Source organism: Corvus hawaiiensis, chromosome Z (assembly GCF_020740725.1).
Source record: "Corvus hawaiiensis isolate bCorHaw1 chromosome Z, bCorHaw1.pri.cur, whole genome shotgun sequence".
Classification (NCBI taxonomy): Eukaryota; Metazoa; Chordata; class Aves; order Passeriformes; family Corvidae; genus Corvus; species Corvus hawaiiensis.
This window is the reverse complement of record NC_063255.1, coordinates 35,738,532-35,762,133: the sequence shown is the minus strand read 5'-3', so window position 1 is coordinate 35,762,133 and position 23,602 is coordinate 35,738,532. Positions and strand designations below refer to the sequence as shown.

The window sequence follows — 23,602 nt, the reverse complement described above, 5'->3', positions numbered from 1 at the left end:
GTGTAAGCCCTGCTCAGCAACAACATCTCTGTATTATCAACCCTGCATTAGCACAAATGCAGAACAGCCTCCTACCAGCCACTGTGAAGAAAATTAACTCTACCCCAGCCAAATCCAGCACAATCACCAAAGGAAATGTGTTTGAACAAATGAACTTGATGACACTAGAAAGGAATGCTCTTCAAAACACTGGCAACATAAGGGTAAACATAGTAAAAGAAAAATAAGTGTACAAGTTGAAATGTCCTTAAATAAATGTGACCCACATCCTAATTTCTAAATCATATGCCAAGATCCTCAAGCCCAAAATTACCTGGTTGGCTTTATGAACTCAAAACAGAAGACAGACTATGTTCTTTGAACAGCACAAGTTTTACTGAGACTACTTTTGTTCTTTATTAAGCTGAAATAGCTGACATCAGAAAACCAGAGATAGTTGCAGCATGGGATGGATGGCTTTTCCTGTAGCGTGTAACTTAGTTATTCTTCGGTGCAGTAAGAAAATCCCCTTCCACTTCATGCTTGAGGTGATTCTGAATATCAGTTTTAAAGCCAACTCTAATGCTTGCAAAGACTTCCCCAAATGCAATAACACTAAGAGTACCAGGTATTCTTAACTTGCATACATTTCTCCTTCTAGCCTGTTCATTCCTTTGTCCCTTAGAGGCTGTTTCTCTTGTTGCAGGTCTCCTGAAGAAAAAATTCAGAATGATGTATTAATACCACTCTAAAAATGAAAATGGGGCTTAAAGGTTGCCTATCCTAACTGTTCCACAGGCAGCAAGCATGTCATATCTAAGGTTTTCAAAATTAATCTTTGTTCTAACTGTTGAAGAAAAATACTAATAGATGGGTATGGACCATTTTTGTAAAAAATGGTCAGCTTCCATTTCTGGAGTCCAGTAGTCTCTGCAATCCAGTTAGTCTACAGATGTGATGAAATTGATCTACTCTATTCATTATACACAGACTTACTCTTTTGGGCAGGAAGAGAACTACTGACTGATGAGCACTTGGTTAGTGGACTGAAGGAACAAGCTGACGTAACTGCGATGAATGTCACAGATAAAATAGACTTCACTGCTGAGAGGGTCATGAACCATGACTTGTACAGGAACATTGATCATTTTGTTAGTAAGTACATGCAGTTGCAGAAGTGCAAGAGGCAGTTTATAAAAGTCTTACCCATGTTTTCCTCCAGTTTTGCATCATCTTGTCATGTTCACTGATGGCACTTCTCCAGGTATCAAATTCTTTGGTCCATGCATCCTGGCCATCACTATCTGAGAATTGTACATGGGATGATTACATAACGATATAATGGTAGAAGTCTGTACCTGATCAGTTGCAGGACTGCCTGTCCTGCAGGAAGGAGAGCTAGAAGGAACCATCATCTCATTTGGCAGTAAGTGCTGTTGAAATTGTTCTCTCACCCTGTGCAGCAAACTTAATATCCTCCAGAGGAAACAGGCTTAGTGCTGTTTATCTGTGATTCAAGATCTAGAAGATAGGACCTACAAATTAATAGTTCAAACCCATGTAACAAGCACAGGAATGCTTCAGTTAGATCATAACAAGCCTGGGGAGAAAAATGACATGATGGAGAGGACCAGTTGACATGATGAACCAATGACCTGATGGATGTGTCCAGCTAGTATTCCCCATTTTTCAGTAATCGTAGAATCACAGAATCAATCAGGTTGAAAAAGATCTCTGAGATCATCAAATCCAACCTAGGATCCAACACTACACTGTCAACCAGACATGGCACCCGGTGCCGCGTCCAGTTTTTCCTTAAACACCTTCAGGGACTGTGGCTCCACTACTTCCCTGGGCAGCCAATTCCAATGTTTTATCATCCTTTCTGTGAAGAAACTCTTCCTAATGTCCAATTGAAACCTTCCCTGGGGCAGCTTTAGACTGTGTCATCCTGTCCTGTCACTGGTGGCCTAGGAGAAGAGACTGGTCCCCACCTGGCTGCACCCTCCTTTCAGGCAGTTGTAGAGAGGGATAAGGTCACCCCTGAGCCTCCAGGCTAAGCAACCCCAGGTCGCTCAGCTGCTCCTCACAGGACTTGTGCTCCAGACCCTTCACCACCTCTGTTGCCCTTCTCTGGACACGCTCCAGCACCTCAACATCCCACTCCATCATCTCCCCAAACTGCGGGCACCCAGAACTGAATGCAGTACCCAAGGTGTGGCCTAAGCAGTGCTGAGTACAGGGGAAGAATGACTTCCCTGGTCCTGCTGGCCTGTTGCTGATACAGGCCAGGATGACGTTGGCCTTCTTGGCCACCTGGGCTCACTGCTGGCTTGTGTTCATCCACTGTCAATCAGTACCTCCAGGTCCCTTTCTGCCTGGCCTCTGTCCAGCCATTCTGTCCCCAGCCTGTAGCGCTGCAGGGGGTTGTGGTGGCCAAAGCACAGGACCCAGCACTTGGTCTTGTTGAACCTCATTGCTGGATTCAGCCCATCAAGCCTGTCCAGGTCCTGCTGCAGAGCCCTCCTATCCTCCACCAGATTGACACTCACCCCCCAACTTGGTGTCATCTGCAGATTTGCTGATGGTAGACTCAATCCCCTCATCCAGATTATCAATGAAGATATTAAATAGGACTGGCCCCAGTACAGACCCCTGAGGGACACCACTGGTGACTGGCCGCCAGCTGGATGCAGCACCGTTCACCACCACTCTCTGGTCCTGGGCATCAGCCAGCTCTTAACACAGCAAAGAGAGCCCCTGTCCAAGCCGTGGGCTGCCAGCTTTTCCAGGAGTATGCTGTGGGGGACAGTGTCAAACAAAGGCTTTGCTCAAGACCAGGTAAACAACATCCACAGCCTTCCCCTCATCCACCAGGCAGGTCACCTGGTCACATAAAAGGGCATCAGGTTGGTCCTGATTTAGGAAGGACCTGTCCATCCTAAATCCATACTGGCTGGGTCTGATCCTTCAGCCCTCTGTAGGTGCCATGTAATTTCACTCAAGAGTTCTTTATACTTCCTCCCAGTGATAATTAAAGAAGGGATATGTTACTGCATCTTGGTAAAATTCTAGTGCTATTTCTGTTTGCCAGCTTTTTTTGCAGAAGGTAAGACTGATGGTGACATATTTTCTGTTTATCCTTTGGGACACTAGCAATAGTGGTATGTATGTTTTAAGAGCACAGTGAGAGCCCTTCTGTCTGCTTTACATTTACGTTGGTTTCACTGAGATGCTCTTAATTCTGCTTCCAATGCAGATTTCAAAGTAACTGGAGTGATGGCATAACTCCCATGGCTTTTCTCTGTCATTGAAAAAAGCAGCACTGAGCCTTGACAGACTCACATTCAGTATTAACCAGTTGGTTAATTTTTCCTTCATTTTGCCAAGAAAATCCATGCTGTGTCATGTCCATTGCTCCTGCTGTCTTTTTAAAGACTGTTCAGACCTTCTCCAGGCCTGGGTAAGGTCTCAAGAGCTAGTTGCAGCAGGCATTCTGGATACTCCAAAATCGTGCAGTTGCTGAAGTTATTTAACTGCCTACCTGCCTAGTTAGTGTCCAGATGGAGCTGAGAAAACTGACCTTGCCCAACCATAGATGGTTTACAAATCATGCAATTTCAAAAATCTAGGGTAGTGGGGGTTTCTCTTTACCTTCTGACTGCCTTAAGTCCATGTGCATTAAAGAATTTTTCTACATTACCTTGTAGAATTCCAGCTGAGTACTTACTTGTAGCTCTCTATTACTCATTTGGTTTTCAGTTTTTGTTAATTAGTTTAGCAGGTTTTGGTTCAATTTCTAGATCATAACTGCTAATTTACATAAGCCCTTTGAGGGAAGGGGTAGGAGTTTTTATGGCTCTAAAACATTTTCGTAATTGAAGTGGATACTCATGCTGTAGGCAAGAGTTACCACCTTTAGATATGCACGTGTTTTATGGGTGAATATTACAGAGCTTTACTCTTATCAAGGTCAGGCCAAACACAGCATGCATTTGGAACAACCGTACCTTTATCTTCCACTGTGATCAGCACTTCCGACGTTGTGTTCCCAACTTTTGAGATGAATGAACATCTGTATTCTGTGTTTTCTGATACTGAATCTTTCACCCAGCTGAGAACATGCACTCTGCCATCAAGCAGCATGTGAGATTGCTCTGTGATGCACGCCTTCATCTTTTGTCCATTCTTCTTCCAGACAAAGTAGGAGTCATCCGGACCTGTAAAAATGTCAGGTTATTCTGTAAGAAAATAGACGATGAGTCTTTGAAAAGAACACAAACCCCATCACATCAAGATTAGGCTTAAAAACATGAATGGTTGATTGTAATGCTTCTTAGGTTTCTTCAGCTAAAGTTCTAGCTACCAAAAACCTGGGATAAAGAGGAGCTAACTCTGGAAATTTAGGTTCAAGCCAAAGCTGTGAGTTTGTATGTATTGAAGAATTCTGTGTGGATTCTCGCAAGGGGGAACTTAGCACACACATGGTAGAACCAATGATGAACACCAGCACCATCTGCCCGTATGAATTCCTGTAGCACTAGGCACATTGCCTACTGCTGCCCAACATAGCTCCTGGTACAAAGCTGAAACCACCTGAGACATGCCTTGCAGAATCTGAAAAAAAGGCCAGGAGGGGAAAAGTTCAAGAACTCAGTGCGTCAAAGATGCTGGAAGTAGTAATGAAAAAGGCAGAAGTGGAAAAAGCACAGAACCAGTAGTCACAGCAGGCACTTAAGCAAGACAGAACTTGAAAGAAGCTTGGATCAACAACAAAGAGCAATTTAATTTTTTAGCCTGGTTACTGTTACTTGTCTTAACCTGCAAGGGCAACATTTGAATAAATCAGAGATTGACAGTAGCCTGGAGGAGAGAACAGCTGTTCCCAGAAAACTGGCAAGGTTGGCTGAAGTGTGCTTGGCAGCATCAGAGCCTTTCCATTTAAAATACAGACATCTGGGCCAAGCTAAGATCTTTGTAATTCTGATGTTTAAAACATGACTATTTCTCCCTCTGGGCCTAGGATCCAGACTAGCCTTAGCATGAGAAGATGTAAAGAGAAATTTGAGGTAAAAAGAAAATGAACTATTTTTGCAAATATGTCTTGACAGAACCTACTACAGCTTTTACTGTGAGCAAGTTGATGTGGCCTTTTTTCCCTAGAAAAATACAATTCTACCGTTAGTGTCCCAATTAAGTTTTAGATAATCATGCAGAGAAAAACCAACTAGTTTTCACATTTGTGTACTTCCTCAGTGTATCATATTAAATTCTTAACTCCTAAGTTTTATTTCCAAATCTCCCACAAATAATGGGCACACAAATTAGCAATAAGAGTAAGGGTGAATGATAGAGAACATGATCTAGTTAAAGCATTGTAGAGTTTCTCTGAGGGAAGTGGCACAGTCTGAAGGGCTGACAGCAGAAAATAGCTGGTCTGGCACACTTTTTTTTTTTAAGGTGTTTTATGGATGATTGTACTTATTCTATAGTTGACAGCAGACTGGTTACATGTCACTAAATTAGTGGGAAGTCTGGAACCAGGGACAAGTTACTTCAGTAAACTAAAGCTGAAGTTGAAATTTGGACAAACTTGAAATTTGGAGGAATAGTAAGTGCAAGCACAGCAAAAAAGTCGAAATACCTAAGTGCCATTTTAGAGCCATGCAAGGAAGTGGCATGTTTAGTGCAGGACACTAACCTAAACTTACTTCAAATGTACTAGAGAACCTGCTCTATTTTCCTGTGCTAAAGATCTCAGTTGTGCTGGAAATCTGTCAAAATTTCAGCTTACATCCACATTTCACCAAGAGATAAATATGCAATCATTTCTTTATACATGTATAAAGAAATGTGTAAGTATAGTAAAATATGTAAAATACAAATTTTGCAAGCTGTCTTGGTTCAGATTGGCCCCTTACAAAGTTGCAACTTGGCAATTTTACTCTTCCTTTGTTTTTCTGTGCAGTCAGAAGCACTGGAAATCCCCAGAGATACATACTCATCCCCACTTACACTGGTTGACAGCAAAATCTAGGTGCAAGCAGTACTCGGGATTTTACTGATCCTGTTTCAGTGGAGCTTGTTTCCAATTCTCGGGCAATTACCTTCTCTACTTTGATTTCATTTTCAGATGGAACAACAGAAAAAAATACACTGTGAAACAGTTTAATCTGCAAAAATTTTCAATCACATTTGTTACATTTTCTACAACTCTGTGGTGAGAAATTCAGAATCATATCTAATGGTTAGGGGAGTATTTTTTTAAGATAAAGGAAAATAACACGAGCATATTCTCTGCATTTTCTATTGTTACTATAACACAAATTAATTGTATGTCAAGTGCAACCTTTAAAATACAAGTTTCTGTCAAACCTGATCTACTTACTTTGCCATCCATGTTAGGAATGCTTGAAAGATTTAAAAAAAGTAATCTTATTAAAACATAATAATCCAATAGAGAACTAAACAGCACAACAGGCCAGGTATATAAGTAGCTATGTCTGAGAAGTCATTAATTATATTTCAAACAGTTAACATCAAAAACATTGCTTCAATAAACTACATTAATTACACGTGATGAAATAAAACCAACTTCACCACCTTGGTGATTCTAGAAGGGGAATTAACAGATATCAAACAAAAATATAAGAAACTTTGTGGCATTATCTGAACTACCCCTTTTCTTTGCATAAACCCCTCAAAATTTCCAGTGTCTGTGGAAGTGTTTGCTTCTTTCCCACATAGACTTCATTTCCTCTGCTTTCAGCAGTTCGAATGAAATTATAACACGCAGGTAGTAATGGCCCAGGTACTGTCCAGGTAGTTTCTGCCAGCAGAATGGGTTCTCTGACCTATGTGAAATCAGGCTGGTTTACACAAATGACATATTTAATACCCAGATGATTTTTTTCTCAGTATTTTCCATGAGAAAAAAATTCAGCTGTCATAGGTAGCATAGAAACTCAAACCACCGCAGCTGCTTGTAATCTTCTACCCACAGTCTGACTGCATTCACTGGGTTATTCATGTAAATTTGACCTAAGGTTAAAAAAGTAAGTAAAAAAAAAAGCAGACTTGAAGCAACTGAAGTATACAGCTACAGAGTCAGAGCAGCATGGGGATGTGCCCTGCTCAGCTGGATCAAATTAAGCATTTGCCATATACACATCACATCCTAGTAGACATACGGGTTTCAAGACAGCTTGGAGACACTAATTTAAAAGGAGCAGATTATGGATTAAGTTGAGCTCAGTGACATAAGGCAGGAGGACCAAGAGGGAGCACTGGCCACGCTGGCTCCTTGTGCCAAGTGCTGCAATGTGCAGAGAGCTGTGGAGATTTCAAAAGCAGCCCAGTGAAGCTGCACTGTGAACCCTGAGCAGTGCTACCACTGCTGGTGGTTCAGCATAAGGTCTCCCTCATTTCTAACCCAGTTCTTGAAGGGTAGCATTTAATAAGGCTTCCCTATATTCACAGAAACACTTCCAAGATAAAGACAGGGGACTTGTTACAACAGCAGGAGCCATCAGCAAACCTAGACCCCAGCTAATAATTTCTGCAAGTTGCCAGCAAATTGAAATGCAGGGAAGATAACCGACAGGTATCCCACAGAGAAATTCTACCAGGGTAACAAAGAATCTTTTACACAAATGCCTATAATCTAGACAAAGAACTGCTACCGGAGGCTATCCACAGTGATGGGAAGTTCAGGTTTAGGAAAAAACTTCCTTGTATAACCCAATACACACCAAAACCTCTTTCAAAGCTCACTACATGCAGCAGACTAAGAAAAAGAATGGCATCTGGATTTAATGCTTGCTATCAAGCTTGCAGCTTTCCTGAATGCTACTGAAGCAAACATCCCAGATTTCTGAAAACCAAGATCATACAGGAAGCCCTCATCCAGAGCAGGGATTAAGTTTTAAAAAGGCCCTATAATCTGGATGCAGGAAGTTTTTTTTAAATCAGGCATCAAAGTTAGCCCAGGAAGAGGTTAGTCAATCATTAATATGAAATATTACCACCAGCACTACCTAGTATGTGAATGAAAGATTTAGGGCTGGTCATAGTTCTTGAGTTGTAGGAGTCTGAGTCATTGCTGCTGATAACATACCAGAATAATAAATCAGTACAAAATGAAGCCATCAGTGGGTAACTGACTGGAAAAGTGAAGAAAAAAAATCTTTAATTGAGGCAATCATCTTTGCAGTTTTCTTCAAATATTGTGCAAATTAAATAGCCTGTACCCCCTATAACAGGGGTGCATTTTTTTTGTAGTTTTGTTGACTGGTGTTTGTTTTTGATTGTTAAAGTAGGGCAATGCATTCTAGAAGACAAGCTTGACAGCAATGGAAAAAAGTCCCTTTAAAAAGCCAAGAAAATAGACCGCTCTGAAATGCCACAGAATATTACTTCCAACACCACATATTTCATACTGAAGGATGCATGATGTCCTCCTCCTTCAGACACGTGGTGCTTCATTAAATTACCGGTCCCTGTGTGTGACATCACCACAAGCTGATGCAGCCTTACGAAGGCAGATGAAAAGCAGGAAGCGCTTCCTGCTAAACGTGAACCACCTAAAAGCTGGAAGCAGCAACCAGTCACTAGAGGTGATGCACAGCACATGTGGGTGCAAGTAGGACACGGCCTCTGTCTTCTTGGAGTGGAATTTAAAAGCAGGTTGGGAAAATGGCTGACTGGCACATTACATGAAAATGCAATTGGTAACTGTTCATGCATTTATTCGGATGTTCTCTGACGGTGTCCAGAAAAAGGTTTTGCAATTGGAACATAGATAATTGTCTGTGAAGAAAAATCAGATGAGGCACCAGTAAGCTAGAACCAGGGACTGTCAAAAAAAAAAAAAAAATTAGGTTCCATTTTCACAGTATCACAGAATTAACTAGGTTGGAAAAGACCTTTGAGATCATCAAGTCCAACCTATAACCTTACACCACCTTATTTAGACCATGGCACTACGTGCCACATCCAGTCCTTCCTTAAAACACCTCCAGGGATGGGGACTCCACCACCTGTGTGGGCATCCCATTCCAATGCCCAATCACCCTTTCTGTGAAGAATTTTTTTCCTGATGACCAGCCTAAACTTCCCTGGCACTTTGAGTTTGCCTAATTATTTCTGGCCATCCTATCAGCTAACAAGGCTACTACATTAAGTTTTAAAATAAAGTGAAGAAAATTGGAGAACATATTTTAAGGAGTAACATGCTCTCCAAAAATCACTCCTGTTCTCCAGAGAACACAAACTACTGCTTTTGCTTTGTTTGTCAGGTAGATCTAGCAGAAGATGACTGAAGAGATGGAAATGAGATTTTCATCTCCACTGTGGGGACAATGCACACAACATGCTGAGGCAGCTCTGGTAGCAGTTTCTGCTGAAATAGCTGAAAAAAAGATGACAGCTTTGGTCTAAATTATTACTCAGTTAATCAGCCACACCAGTGGATTAATAATTACAAGTCTACAGGCTGTAGCTCTCGTGGGCAAGAAAAACGTGTACAGGTAGCCAGGCTGCAATCCTGATCAGTTGCAGGTAGCAAGATGTTCTGAGGAAAACAGTGTAAAATTGTGGTTATGCTCCAGATTCCAATACCAGTCCAAATCCATCACATCTCTTTAGGCGTGACTGGGAAATCATGGCCAGGGTGTAGGAGTTATTTCCAGTGTACTGCTCCAAGCTGAGGCATTACTGAATCAAGAGTTCCACATTAGCAAGGAGAAAAACAGTTGAAATATTTATGCTGAATTGCAAAAGAAGAAAAACTAAACTGGGAGGCCAAGTAAACTGTTGTAAGCAAATGGTACAGGAACAAAACACACCTCTGAATCCCCCTCTCCTGAGATAAGACATCCCAAAAGGCATTTGGGTCTCAAAGACCCCAGTGCAAAGCAAGCTTCTCCTTTTATACATACCTAGGCACACTACAAAAGCTGACATGGATTCTGCAAAACTTCTTCTTCCTGAGCCCTCGTAGTCTCCCAAAATCGCATACATTAAATTCAAATGGAGAATACTGCCTCTTTTGTGACCTAGTCAGTTCATCTCTGCTGACAGCCCATGCAGCACCCAATCCCCAAGCAAGCTGAAAAGCTGAACTAGACAACGAAGCAGCAAAGCTGCTGCTCCACAGAGGTACTCCTGCAGAGGTGCCAGCTCTTTTCCTTGGCCTCGACAGACTTTTTGACAAGTAAATCTCTCAAAAGGGCAGCTCATTCAAACTGTGTGCAGGTACCAGTGGAAGGCTTTGAAAACCATGCAGTGGCTTCCTTTCCCCAAGCCCTCTGCTGACACGAGATGCAGCCTGTAAGACTTAGTGGTGAGTGCCTGCAACACCTACTGGCGTGCAGGAGACACACTACAGCACACTGCAGCTTCAAGTGTTTCACACACATTACAACAGCAGTAACCACTGCAGGCTACAGCTTCTAGTCCTAAGTGGACTGAATCTTCCATGGGAAGGTATTTTAGGGCCTTTCTTTATGTTTTAATCATTTATAAACTACCAAAAGCCACAAAAGATGTTTCCCAACTGCACCTTCTTATTCATTCTGCAGGAAAAACCTGTGCGAATGTGGTCAGCTGCACACTGTAAAAGGTAGGAAAAAAAATTGATGAAATCTTCTGAGAAAAAAGTAAGACACTTTTGGTTCTACTTCTTTTCCTTGCTCTCTGCCTTCTTGATTTGATGCCTGATGCTTTTTAATTTGCTTTATGCTTAAATTATTTTTATACTGAACTTATTCTAGCCCTTACTGGAAAACCAATATAGTAAAAAAAAAAAAAAAAGCAAGGAAAAGGCATTCTTGTTGCACACCTTTCCACATATTTCTTAGCTTGACATAGCCTTTACACATAAAACTGCACAGCAAAGGAAATTTCTACAGAGATGTTTCAAAATCTGCTGCTGATGACAGAATTTAAAAATGCATCATCCATGTCACAGTCCTCATGAAAATGAATTTTCAATTTCCTTACAGAAATTACTGTGAAGGAAACCATCAGAGCCCAGCACTTACAAAGGCATTTAATGCTGTTAGTTTTGCATGCAGGCTTAGCTATGATGGTCTCAGCAAGCCCTATATCTGAAAAAAGAAACGCCAGCATTGTAGTAAAAAGATTACATTCCTAAGATATTGCAATCTAAAGCAACAAGGGTATCTTTAATGTCTGTGAGTTTAAGGCAAAATAGGTCTGTGATATGTACCCAGTTTTGTAACCTTAAAACTTCCAAGCCCTTTTCTGTTATATATTAAAGGTACAATCTTAATTTTTCAACTTATCTTCTAGATGCGTCCCAAATAATAATAAACAGGTGGCATGTCAAGAGATCTGCACACAGGAAAGGTTAAAACCTAGTGCCAAGGCGCTGTTAAGCAGTGTTTAGTCAGTGCAGAAATCATTGAAAAAAACTGTACAAATCTACAGAATGACTAAATTAACAGCTACTATGAGACAACTGTAGCCAAAGACTGATACTGAGTCAAAAAGCATGTGATGAAACACCAAACGTCTGCTGAGCAGACAATTCATGAAGTGGGGTATGAAATTGTTTAACATGGTGCAAACTTGCCATTCCCACAGGAAGGTAAACCAACCATTTACTAAGCATACAGATTAAAGTAATGGGTATTGCTTCAGGAAAGCATCACTGTGTAAATCTCAAAACATACTGCATAGAAACTTTAAAGTTCTATAAAGTTTTGAAATATTTGTGCAGTGGATTGATTTGTCCTGGAAGATGCAGAGCTTTTCCTTTCAAGGCTACCAATTAAACCATTCTCACATTTCAAAAACTAACATTGTATCTGTCCATAGCCATAATTAAGAGCCACTTACCAACTTCAACTGGTTATAAAACACAAGTGTATGAAAAATTGCTCTTGATATTTGTGCTCTTGTAAGAGCAGAAAAGTAACAACCCAAGTAAAGTCCATTATAAGATGCTGGCATGCTGTAATTTAAATGCTGTCATTTGTAGTTCTGGACAAACATTATGTCCAGCACAAAGCACATTCCTAGGCAGGCTCATTCTGCTCTGGATGCTGCTCACCTCCATGCCTCTCCTGACTGAGCTCTACACCAGACCAGACCACACCAGGGCACCATGGCTGATGCAATCATGCAAATGATGCAAAAAAACCTCACCCAAGAATGAATTACTCATTTCCATGGGTAAATCAGTCTCTGACAAGCGACTTCCTCCTCCCAGGGGAAAAAAAATCAGGCGCAGCAAGGTATACGGACTTTTGAGTCCTTGTGCTGGGACCTGCAAAGCACCAGCACTTGGTGACACGAGCACAGGCAGCCCTCAGGTGCCGGGACAAGCCTGGGGCTGGCCTCTTTCAGACTCACTCTGCAGGTGCCTTCTCAAGAGTCTTACTCAGTCTGCAGCAGTCCTCATGAAGTGCACTGCATTTTGTATTTTCACTGCATTGCATTTTGTATTTTCCCACCCTTCTGCATGTCTTTCAGTGCAACTTCAGGCTCCACCAAAGAGGAACCTCTAGTGAACCACCCGCAGTTATGATTCTTCAAGTTATGGATCTTTTCTTCCACGGATGTGGGAAACTTTCTTGTACTCCTAAAATAGCATAACCACAGGGAACAGGCATTGTACGTGGGTATTACCAGATACCCATCTTAATATCTCCATGAAATAATAACTCCTTTAAAGTATACTGCCAAGTTCACAGAGCTTTTATGGTCACACTCCTGGGTTTTTTTACCAAAACTGGAAATAATCCAGTATGTAAAATCTCCAGCTGCAGACAAACTAAGGGAGGGAGTCATCCTGACACCATGGACAGAGAGTCTCGATCTGCAGGTAAAGCAGAGTGTTTTGCAGCATTTCTGATCAAAGAAGTATTTACACTGTTGCACAGCACACTCAGTGTATTTTAGCTATGTCATTGGTCTGTGAAGTTATCGACATGGAGATACTACTCCAAAGCTGAGGGAGGAGGTGCCAGTAAAACATCTCCGAGCAGAACCAAAACTCTAGAAAATGCCTGTTCCTACTATACTTTATTTCAACAGAGCACACCAGAGAAATTATACAGCAGGTGCATACATCATCAACTCACTGTCTCTCCCCTGAACTAGATGGTATAGTATTTTGTTCAATTTATTTGAAGCTTGCCTCAACTGCCTGCAAAGATTTTAAAATTCTGTAATGGGAGAGTAAAGTTCTATTAGAAAAAGTACACAGGAAACCTAATGTTTGCCCATGCACACACAGCAGACAGGTCTCTGCAGAAATGTGAGACTCTTTGGGGGACTAGAGAGAGACAAACTGGGAAGAAATTTGTGAAGGGAGATTTATTCCCTCCTTTTCCAGAAGGGCAGGAGGACTCCATGCTTGAAAAAATTTATATTTCAGAAAAAATGTACCAGTTTACCACAAGTGCTGTTTGTGCTGTATCCACTTTACCTTATGGAAATGAGCCAGTTACAAAGTTGTAAAGTGTTATCCTTAGGCAAGCTTTCAGGTTAAAACACGTGGGATGAGTAAGAGATGAGCAAAAGAACTCACCAACTGCTGCCGAGTTTCCAGACAGCTTGAAACAGATATTTACAATTAAAAAAAGGAAGAGATTCAGCAATTCTGATAAAATAACAATTAAGTTAGAAACTTAATTAAAAATAAGCTTGAGGTTTTTGACTGGATGATGTGGCAATCTATGTATTTGCATCATACATTTACTGATGCCATATCCTTTTTGCAGACAAGGCACAACATTTAACTCTCTGCCTGTCTCATTTAACCCTGTTGCTCCTTGCAAACATGTTTTACCTGATAGTCATAGCTGAGCAGAATAAAGTTCCATTACAGCTATGTTAATATAAAGAAATATCAACAGACACTGAACAAATCTGAACAAATCCAAGCAGAGACCTTCCTTGCAAAAGCAATTGCTTAGCCAACCCCCACCCAGGATGAATTCATATATCCCCACATGCAGGACCCAGAAAGATGCAAAATATCTGCACCAGTTCAGTGTGATGGTTTACATTTGCTGGTTTGTTTGGTTTTTAACTCAAGAGACTAAAGTTGTAATCTTGGGTAAGACGAGTGTGATGTCAGCCAATTGCCTTGTTTCCCAAAGGGAGCAAAACCTCCATCCATGACACAAAGTCCAGTCCTTCCCTGCTTTGAGAGGCATTGGAAGTGCTTCCACAGCTGGGTCACCTTGGCCCCACCTGTGCCATTACTGTATCCCTTGGATGTCAGGTGTTGTTAGCTTCTCACACTATTCACCCCTACACCTCCTGACGACTGAAATCCACAAGCTGACTTTAGGACACTGCACCTTCCTTCTTAAGTTCACTACCAAGGCAAATACAATTTTTAAGGACAGCATCAGCATCATGTTAAGATGGACACTGCTGGATGAAAAAAAGCAATTTAAAAATAAAGTCCAGATCTGTAGTATGATTATCGAACTGTTTAAATCTTTTGTGCTATTGTAACTTTTTTTTCCCATGGTGGACAATGAAGTTTCTGAATTGCCTATGGCAAAAGTGAACGAATTACTGCTGAAAAGTGTTTTCCAATCTAAATGATTCTATTCTATCAAAGAACCTTCATCCCACTGTTGTTCCTTTTAGCCATGGAAATACAAACAGTGCCTTTATTAAGATCTATGCTTATAAAGATTTATGCATTTTGATCTGATTCCATATAACACTAATGGACACAAATATGGAATAACACTACTTTTTATAATTATTCAATTAGTGTAATTTCTTCTTTTAAAGAATAAGGTTACATATGAAGACCCGTTTAGATCCATTAAACCACACTTAGTTTAAAACAGCAATTACAAACCGTAATTTGTAACAATCTAAAAAAAACCTTGAAAAAAATGTTGAATTGCTATGGAAAAAACAGCTTTGTCCTCCTGTACACCTCATATAATTTATCTGTCATAAAATGGAAGTTGTTATTACTGTATGTACTTCACCATTTGAAATAAGATGAAAAAAGAATGACTGACCTGGTCCAGAAAATATGCTAAGTTCAAATCCAATAAAAGTGTGATTTTCAAACTGCATACACACTGACAATGGAAATATCTACCTGCTAGACATCCATGTACAATCCTGATTCACTGAATTCCTTCAGCATGCAAGTGAGCCTAATAAAATCAGTTACCTATTAACATACTAAAGTGCATTGCTGAATCAGAGCCTCCATTATACAAAACAATACTCGCAGTGACTCACTGTTGGTAAGAGCATGTTGGCATCCTGATACCATCTCTGCTTTTGTTCCCCCCCACCCAAACATCAGAAAAGTAAAACTTACACAGTACACAGTGACACAGCTAAACCTTTAATGCAGAAAGTGCTGGCTTATACAGCGGTCCTCCAACTTACCTGTGGCTTGGCAGAAGAGGTGGAAGGGTCCCCGGATACTAACATGCTGTGCCTGGTCACTTAGGAAAGGTGGCAACAACATGACCTTTACGGGGTCTTTGCTAGACCAAACATCAGGCTGGGTACTGGTGGGTGAAGGAGGTGAATCACTTCCCACACAGGACAAAAAGGAGGTACCAGTAGGAGGGAAAGGTATAGGAGATGAGGCTGTGTGACAGAAGAGGACAGAAAAGAAAGTAAAAGGGTACTAAGGAAAAAAGTTGCAAGAAATACATCACACAATGAAGAAATAATGCAAAAAGACAAGTGAGTTTTAGAAAGGTAGTAAGACGAAGTGTCCCTAGACCCCCTAGAGAAGAGCACTTCTCTCCTTCACCCACGTTGTTTTTCTCCCATCCTTCCCATCTCCCCACCCTGGGTTATATATAACCCATACAACTGAAGCTGAGAGGCTGCTTCAAATTAATTACAAAAAGTTTTTACATTCCCCCCAAAGGAAATCTGAAGGAACATTAGTGCTTGCCAAATGGAAAGCACTGTCATTGTGTCACGTTTCAGAAAAGCCAAGATGTAATACAATTTATTTTAATATTTATTCTGTTATATGTACATAATTAAAAATAGAAAAATAAAACCAAACTGAATCTTATAAAATATAAACCGTTTACACTAAGATGTTCTAAATTATGTTTTCATGAAGGTTCAACACAGAAAAGCAGCCCAGGCATACTGCTATTTACTGTTAAAATGTATTCTACTTCTAGCAATATTTACAGAAAGAAGCAGTGAGAGGAACAATTCTTCAGGACTGTACTGCACACAAAATGCTTTTACAGACAAACAGTGCTGCTGTGAACCAGGCTGAGAACAAATGCACACTTTCACGTTAGCAGGCATGATTCACATAAACAGTTCAAAGGACTGATTGTTTAAGCAGCTCCAGTTTCAAGTCTCCAGTTGCATAGGAGAGTGAAGGTATCATCCAGAAAGGGTGACGCTGCAAGTATTTGTCACAAAAAGAAGCTGAGTTATTTCTGAATCTGAAAAGAAGAAAAAAATCAGCAATGTTTTCTCATCAGGCTGTGTCCTAACAGTCCATTCCAGCAAGTCACTAGCTGAATTGTTGGAGTTAATTCTTCTTGATTCCTGTTTTGCTTCCACAATGCAAGAAATCTCTTTCCATGTCACTGCTAACTGACAGTTGCTTGCCTGTACTGTTCTATAAACTAAAGAAAAAAAAAATCCAGTTTTGTATAGAAAATAAAATGTGACTATGTCCAGCTGGCTGGCTGGTGGGGGGAGGAAAAAAAAAAAGAAAAGCATTTGTTTCCTCCTTCCCCATTCCCCACTTACTCCATGTTTTGAACTGATATTGTAGTACCTACATTTCTAGAAAGCAGCAAAGAAAAAAGCCTTTAAACAAGATTATCCCTGAGTCTTACATAAATCAAGGCAATGCTATCCCCATTATACCTTAAAATCTAAGATACTTATAGAGCAGTTAAAAAAATTAACTAACCAACTAAAGAGATCTAGTGTGCCAAAACACAAAGCATAAAACTAAAAACAATCACTAGGAGCAAAGAAAAAAAATGTCCCAATCTGGACAAAAGTCTATAATTTACCAATCTGATAAACTAAACTCAATTTCCAATTTGGAATTAAAATGAAACTAGATCTTTTTTTAATGGCAACTAAAAATATGTGTAGACTGAAGTACTTTTTAAAGCCAACTGAATTATAAAGTTACTTTTACTCTATTGAAGAATATGGCCAAAGAACAAGCAAGTAGCTTTACTAGAGCAAAGCACTCACTGGAGGGGAAAACTGGGAATAAACAAGTGGTGATCTGAAACTGGCCATTTGAAAAAAAAAATAGAAAAAACCACAGTACAACACAAGATGCTACGGTCTCCAGACAAGTACACCACTTCTCTAATCTGCTGAGATCTGAATGAAAATTGGCTTGCTGTACAGCTTAAGCATGTAACCCCTGCTATGGCTTAGCTGTCACACCCAGGCTCTCCGTGCTCAAATAGCCAGCCGCAGGACCACAGCTCACTTCCGCCACTGAGAGGGACAACGGGGCCTTCACTCCCCCTCCACATCCGAGTCAGCGTACTTGAGCTCGCACTTGACATCGAAGGGCTTGTCCCTGGCCTCGCGGGATGCCTGCGAGTCCCCTGCCTGCAGCTGGCTGTTCCCGCAGTCGGGCTCGGTCTCGTAGCCGGTGTCGTGCGCAGGCTTGGGCTGTTCCCCACTCTGGTGGCTGACACTGCCCTGCTCCACCAGCGTCTCTTTCACACTTTGCTCACAATCAGAAAAATCTGACTTCGTCTTCTTCTTACCGAGCAGCATCACAGAGCGAAACTTCAAGCACTGCCCTGGCAAGTAGCCTTTGTAACAGTTGTAGGAGAGCAGGCACAAAAAGAGGATGAAAAAGAAGAGGAAGAGGAACATCAACAGGAAGTTATCATTTGACTTGAGGAACATTGTCTTTTCCGGGACTGCATCAGGAATTGAATTGAAGAGCTCTGTGCTGGAGGCTACACTTGTTAGGACAGGACCAATGGGCTTTGATAATATCCTTGCTGTCGTTACTGGTACCATGTGAGTGGTCGAGATGTGAGCAGTGGACCCCTCGGTTGATACAGCTGATACTTTTGGCACATCACTATTACCTTCTGTTGGTGTGGCTGTCACAGTGGGGCCCACTGTGGTATGCTGCATTTTTTTCAGTTCCAAAACATGCTTAGCCAGCACTTGAGAAAATTTCTTGTTTTTCACTTTTTCTTCTGACAAACATTGGTAAACACCACTGTCTCCTTCTGATAAATTGAAGATGAGCAGTGCCTTTTCCAGCAGACGGTACTTGGGACTCTCCACTCTCAGCACATCATCTTTGAACTTCCAAACTACCTGTGCCAGATTGGACTTTTGAGAACACTTGAGTTCTGCTGTGCTCCCATGCTTGAATGTATGCTGTAGGGGATTCTCTCTTACTTTATCTGGAACATCAAAATAAACGTGCAGAGTATCAGCAATGATTCCAGTTTGTTCTAATCTGTACAGCTTCACCAGACTGTGTTACAGTCTTACTGGAAGCATGAAGATTATGGCATTCACCTCACAAGACCAGGTGGACAGCATGCAAGGATCTCAGTGGAATACCAAACTGCACGTGAAACATCAACACAAACTAAGAGATAGGACACCTCAACTCTAAGACAGCCTCCACTTCTAGACAAGTGAGACCTCAGTGACCCACAACTGAGAGTACACCTGAGACAAGTCATTGTTTGGGAAAGATACTGTACTTAGTCTCATTTTATATCCAATCAGTGCATTTTAAGTAAACCAGCAACTACAAAATATCCAAGAGGAAACTGAATTAGGAACTCTCTTCTGAAAAAAAAGATTAGTTGCACTTAGGGCACACCCACAATGCCACCCTGTAAGTTAACAAAAAAAATAACAGGCAAAGCTCTCATAGCAGTCCAGAGTTTGCTAGGATTAGAAATAAAAAGTGAGTACATCAAACTCTTAAGAGCTTTTTTTTACTGCAGCTCAAATCTCCTGTAACTGTACTCCTCTTTACGATCTCCTTGATCTGGTGGCAGCAGGACATACAATAAAGAAAGGACCTGTGGTTACTTGTCTTAAAGCACTATGGAAGGTACTTCAGCTGCTCTGTATCATGTTCTGAGTTCCCCCTCCCCTCTCACCATAAAACCAGCTTTTTTTATAGAATCATTTAATCTGATCTAGCAGCAATAACCAAGCACTTGTCAAAGCTCACAGTAGAATGTCAAATGCTGCATCAAAGAGACAGAGGCCTCTGCATTAGAAGTACTTCTGGTATTGCTTTCATTCACAAGTCACTGTTGAGGTGCCCCCATTCATTTCAGGGGGTTGTGCACTGCATACTGAAATGCATACAAACACAGACAGTTTTTAAGACAACATGCAGGTCGTATAAATGCTCAAATATTCAAAGCAGAATCCCATACCTATTTAAATGCAAATCAATGTCCAGATAATCACAAAATAAAAGCTGAAATAAACAGAACTCTTTCACCACTCCACCTAGACATATGACAGAGCTCTTCAAAGACTAACTCACCAGAACAAGAAGATGCATCTCCACCTATGTTTTGAATCCAGCTCCTGTAAAAGGAAGTCCAACCATTACAACTTCAAATCTTGTTTCCTAAAGTCTGCCCATCCTTTTGTACTAAATAGGACTCATCTAAACAGAACTAACAGACATAAATGGATAGGAAAAAGTCTGTATCTGAAAACATTCAATTTTTAAAATTCCAATCATCAGTAAGACTGATTAAATACTGATTGTAACTGTAAGGTAACCAAAGGATACTATTACCTTTCCATTTCACCTTCTTTAAAAATATCAATGCAGGAAGCTTCAAGGGGTTTCCAAGCACAGTAAGGATCCCTTGCTAAAACACAGTCAACACAAGTGGTGTACTTGTCACAGAATGCCACTGGAGACTGCACCACACCAGAATTTGAACCAGCAAAGAGGTATCTTCTGCCCTAAAGAAAACAAAGCACAACAAAAAAAATCACAGCCAGTCACTTTCTCAAACCCAAACAATCCAATTCATTGAACAATTTAAATATTATTAAAAAGTGCATACATACAGGCATTTTGTAAAAAGTGGTGCCTGAGGAGAATAAGCATTTGATTAGCTTTTATTTCTAGACAGTTATCTTGGTGAAAGTGCAAAAAGACAACAAAAAGCTGAAACAGGTATGTGGAAAGTAATCATGTCTAACTATGACTTTACGTCTTAGGTTACAATGTAAGATGTAACCAAAAGTATGTATTCTATCACCATCTGCTAAAACCAGGTAGGGCAGTGTTCTTTCTCTCTTCTGTGACAGATCCCTGATAACTCCTTCCAGAGAGGTATCTTCTGTTAATGAGCCATCTAGGCTCACTGCATGACTCATAAAATTACATCATCCCATTGTGAGATGCTCCGCCCAGGAGGAGGAACCAAGCATTCCTACCTGGATATAATCTGAGGTGTGGAAGGCCACAGGCAGCCCTTACCTACAGGATTCCCAGAGGACAAGAGCTACATAACCACCACTGGACCTTCAGAGGAAGACCAGACCCTTCTACAGGATCACCAATTCAACAGAACCACTTCAAAGAGGACTGCAGCCACCACTTAATCAGACTGCTACCACCACCCTGCCTGGCAGGGCGTCATGTTGTATGCTGACTGTCAGGTTAAGCCAGGGTTTCTGTATTATTGCCTTGTTATATATACTAGTAAGGAACTATTATTCCTATTTCTCATATCTTTGCCTGAAAGCCCCTTAACTTCAAAATTATAATAATTCAGAGGGAAGGGGGGTACATTTTCCATTCCAAGGCAGGCTCCTGCCTTCCTCAGCAGACACCTGTTTTTCAAACCAAGACAGATCTTGGCGCCCAATGTGCGGTTCGAGGGCATTGAGAGAAAAGGGCAAAAAACGAGTAACAATTCCTGGGTAACCTGATTTTTGTGTGCTGAATAGAGAAACCTCATTAGGCAGCACCATGTGGGCTAGCTTACCCTGGTTCGGGTGGCAGGTGGTTGTGGCTATATTTCTCCCATTTGCAGCTCCTTATCTAAACATGGGTCCTACAACTAAGGGTACCATGACTGTTATCCAGTTTGCACTATGGGTCAAATAAGGTGAGGAATTAATGGATTTTTAAATTCCCCTGGAAGGTGGGCACATGGATACAAGGCTATCTCACACTGAGTGCATGTTTTTGGGGTTATGTTAATAATGGTACCTTCCGTGAGGCAGTAACACCGGGGGAAGTTTTCTCCCAACCCTTCAACCAGTTCTTTGCGCCTATCCCACCAGCATTGGAAGGGTTTACATTACCTCTAGATATTAACCAAGTGGTGCTGATAGGCCTACTCTATTTAGCACTCAGAGGTAAGGTGAGATTAACTTGGATAACTACCCAGACAACCACCCCAGAGACTACGGGTGCTGCCCCAGAACCTGACATGGCTCCAGAGACTAGGGATCCTGCCCCACAGCCCACCTCAGAAATGAACCACCCAGACTTAGTAGGGGCACTAATGAAGGAGATGTGTGAGATGTGCAGAGGGAATACACCTCCCCAGCTGGTGGGAAACCCTCTCCCTGCCCCAAAGAGGGAGAGTCTGATGGTGCAGCAGCAGAACCCACAGATATTACAACCATCCAGGCTCCAGCTGAACCACAAGGACAACCACAGCCAGCAGCAGTCGCCCCTGTGCAAAGGAGGAAGTGTAAGACCAAATCAGTACGACCAGTTAATGATGATGGGGAACCAGGGCCCTCACAACCAGCAGGAGAGCCAGAGCCAGAAGTCATCACTGAGTCCCTGTCGCACGACAGTCTCCGTGCTATGCGAAACGACATTGTGCGAAGGGGGCGTGAGCCTTATACCACCTGGCTGCTTCGGGTTTGGGACCTTATGGGCACAAGTGTGCAACTGGATAGTGGCGAGGCAAGGTATCTGGGATCGTTGACCCAGGACCCAGGTGTGGACCAGATATTTGTGAGGGAGCCAGGGCCCCTTTCTCTCTGGGAGCAGCTTTTAATGAGGGCAGGAGAGAGGTTTGTTCACACTTTATCACACAGTTTTTCCAGAAATATGAATGCAATAATCCTTCTATGAGGCAAGGCTTGCTCAGCGCAGGACCTGCTCCTGTTAACCCAAAGCAGCCCCACTGCTTTCAGCTTTCCAGCCAGCCAGTCTCTGCAGCCACATCGGCATCCCCCTTATGAGAGCCAAATGCTTCTTGTGGAAGAACACTGGTAGTATTCAAAGGAAACAGCACTGGCAAGACACCTAGGAGAAGGGGAATATAATCAGAGTGGCTGTTGAACCATTGCTGCTGGGGATCCCAAATCCCCTGAGTTTGACTCAGAGTCTGACTCTAAGCACTGCAGGAAAAGACCACACTCATCCTTATTATAAAAGGCAGGCAGCTGCCGTATTTCACTCATCTGCTTTAGAGCTCAGGGAAAACAATGGCTAAAAGTAGACTCTAACTTTCCGTATTATCAAGCAAAGCCTCAAGAAATGGACCTGTGCTACAGTCCCAAACCACTGCGACTGACCCACTACTCCTTTTGAGAGGCTCTGCATAAGAAGATGAATGGCACACCCCACCTCAGCAGTGAGCTGGCTTCACCCTGAGCAGAACACCGAGCACGTTTATCAGCACCCTACTGCAGCTGTCAGGCAAACAAGCTGGATCCAAGCACAGAATGGCTCTTCTTGTACTGCAGCCATACCAATCTCAGTACACAGCAATGTACTCGGAGTCATGTCTGCAGTGAGACTGCTTGACTCCAGCAGGATGAGTATGGTCACAAAATGATGCGCAGACATGCAAGGAAGGATTTAAAGTAGAGAAATATTCTTCAAAAATCTCACGTTCAGGTGCAGACATTTGGTCTTGACATCGTAAACACCCTGAAGAAAAGAACTGACAGAGCATCTTAGGGCTGAATTTAGGTTTTGGGGCTCAATGATGCTCTGCTCTTTCAACTAAGGATGTAAGGAGATTCTTCCATGAGAACTCGAAACAGGTCAGTCTCTTTAATGCAATGATCATGAGGAAGTCTCTAGAGGAAACTGCAAGACCAAGCACAAATTAGTTTGAATCCTTCTTGAATATAAAGTGTGCAAAGAACCTTCAAGGAAACTCTTGACACTAGAAAATGCAAGATAAAACAGGATCAAAAAAGAAACTGCTGGTACTGCTGGAAGATACAGCTTGAAAGACAGTCAAACGAACGTTCAAATGCAGTGTTCCATCCTGATATTTGACATAGATTAGTGCTGGACTGTGATGCAGTGCTCACAGAAGGAAGTCTACAGTGTTGGAGACATCCAACTTCCTAGGGAAAGTTTCCCATTCTGCTCCAAGATTTCCACAGTGCCCTAAGCACTGCTCATCTCTAGTGCCCTGCTGGGTAACGCTGCAACAGTGCAACACTGCGCATGGATTGTAGTGTCTTGGCCTGTTTCCCAACTCATGCACTCAAAAGTTCAAGGAACATGCAGCGAGCTGAGCAAACCATTTAAAAAAAATCCAGACACACCTTCCGGTCAAGCAGGAGTTAAGATAATCTACTGTAAGCTCATCTGACTCTGTCCCACCACCCTCCACACACTATGGGAAGA

The 23,602-nt window shown here is 41.8% G+C and overlaps 1 protein-coding gene across 11 annotated transcripts in view; it reads right to left on the bottom strand.

The window, feature by feature from the left end:
* Window positions 1-353: 353 nt before the first annotated feature.
* The window catches only part of SEMA4D (semaphorin 4D), a 100,213-nt gene continuing 76,964 nt past the window's right edge, over window positions 354-23,602 (bottom strand). For 2 of the 11 annotated variants that reach the window (XM_048291434.1, XM_048291435.1), the window contains exons 13-18: window positions 19,769-19,941; window positions 19,508-19,551; window positions 15,385-15,591; window positions 3,990-4,199; window positions 1,186-1,283; window positions 354-690 (exon numbers count right to left, since the gene is read on the bottom strand). In XM_048291434.1, the coding sequence (XP_048147391.1) occupies window positions 661-690; window positions 1,186-1,283; window positions 3,990-4,199; window positions 15,385-15,591; window positions 19,508-19,551; window positions 19,769-19,941 (762 nt within the window). In that variant the 3' untranslated portion in view covers window positions 354-660. Of the gene's footprint in view, window positions 691-1,185; window positions 1,284-3,989; window positions 4,200-6,367; window positions 8,834-13,537; window positions 13,563-15,384; window positions 15,592-15,929; window positions 18,393-19,507; window positions 19,552-19,768; window positions 19,942-23,602 lie in introns of those variants that run through there. The other 9 variants (XM_048291432.1, XM_048291433.1, XM_048291437.1 and 6 more) reach the window with 8 other exon arrangements.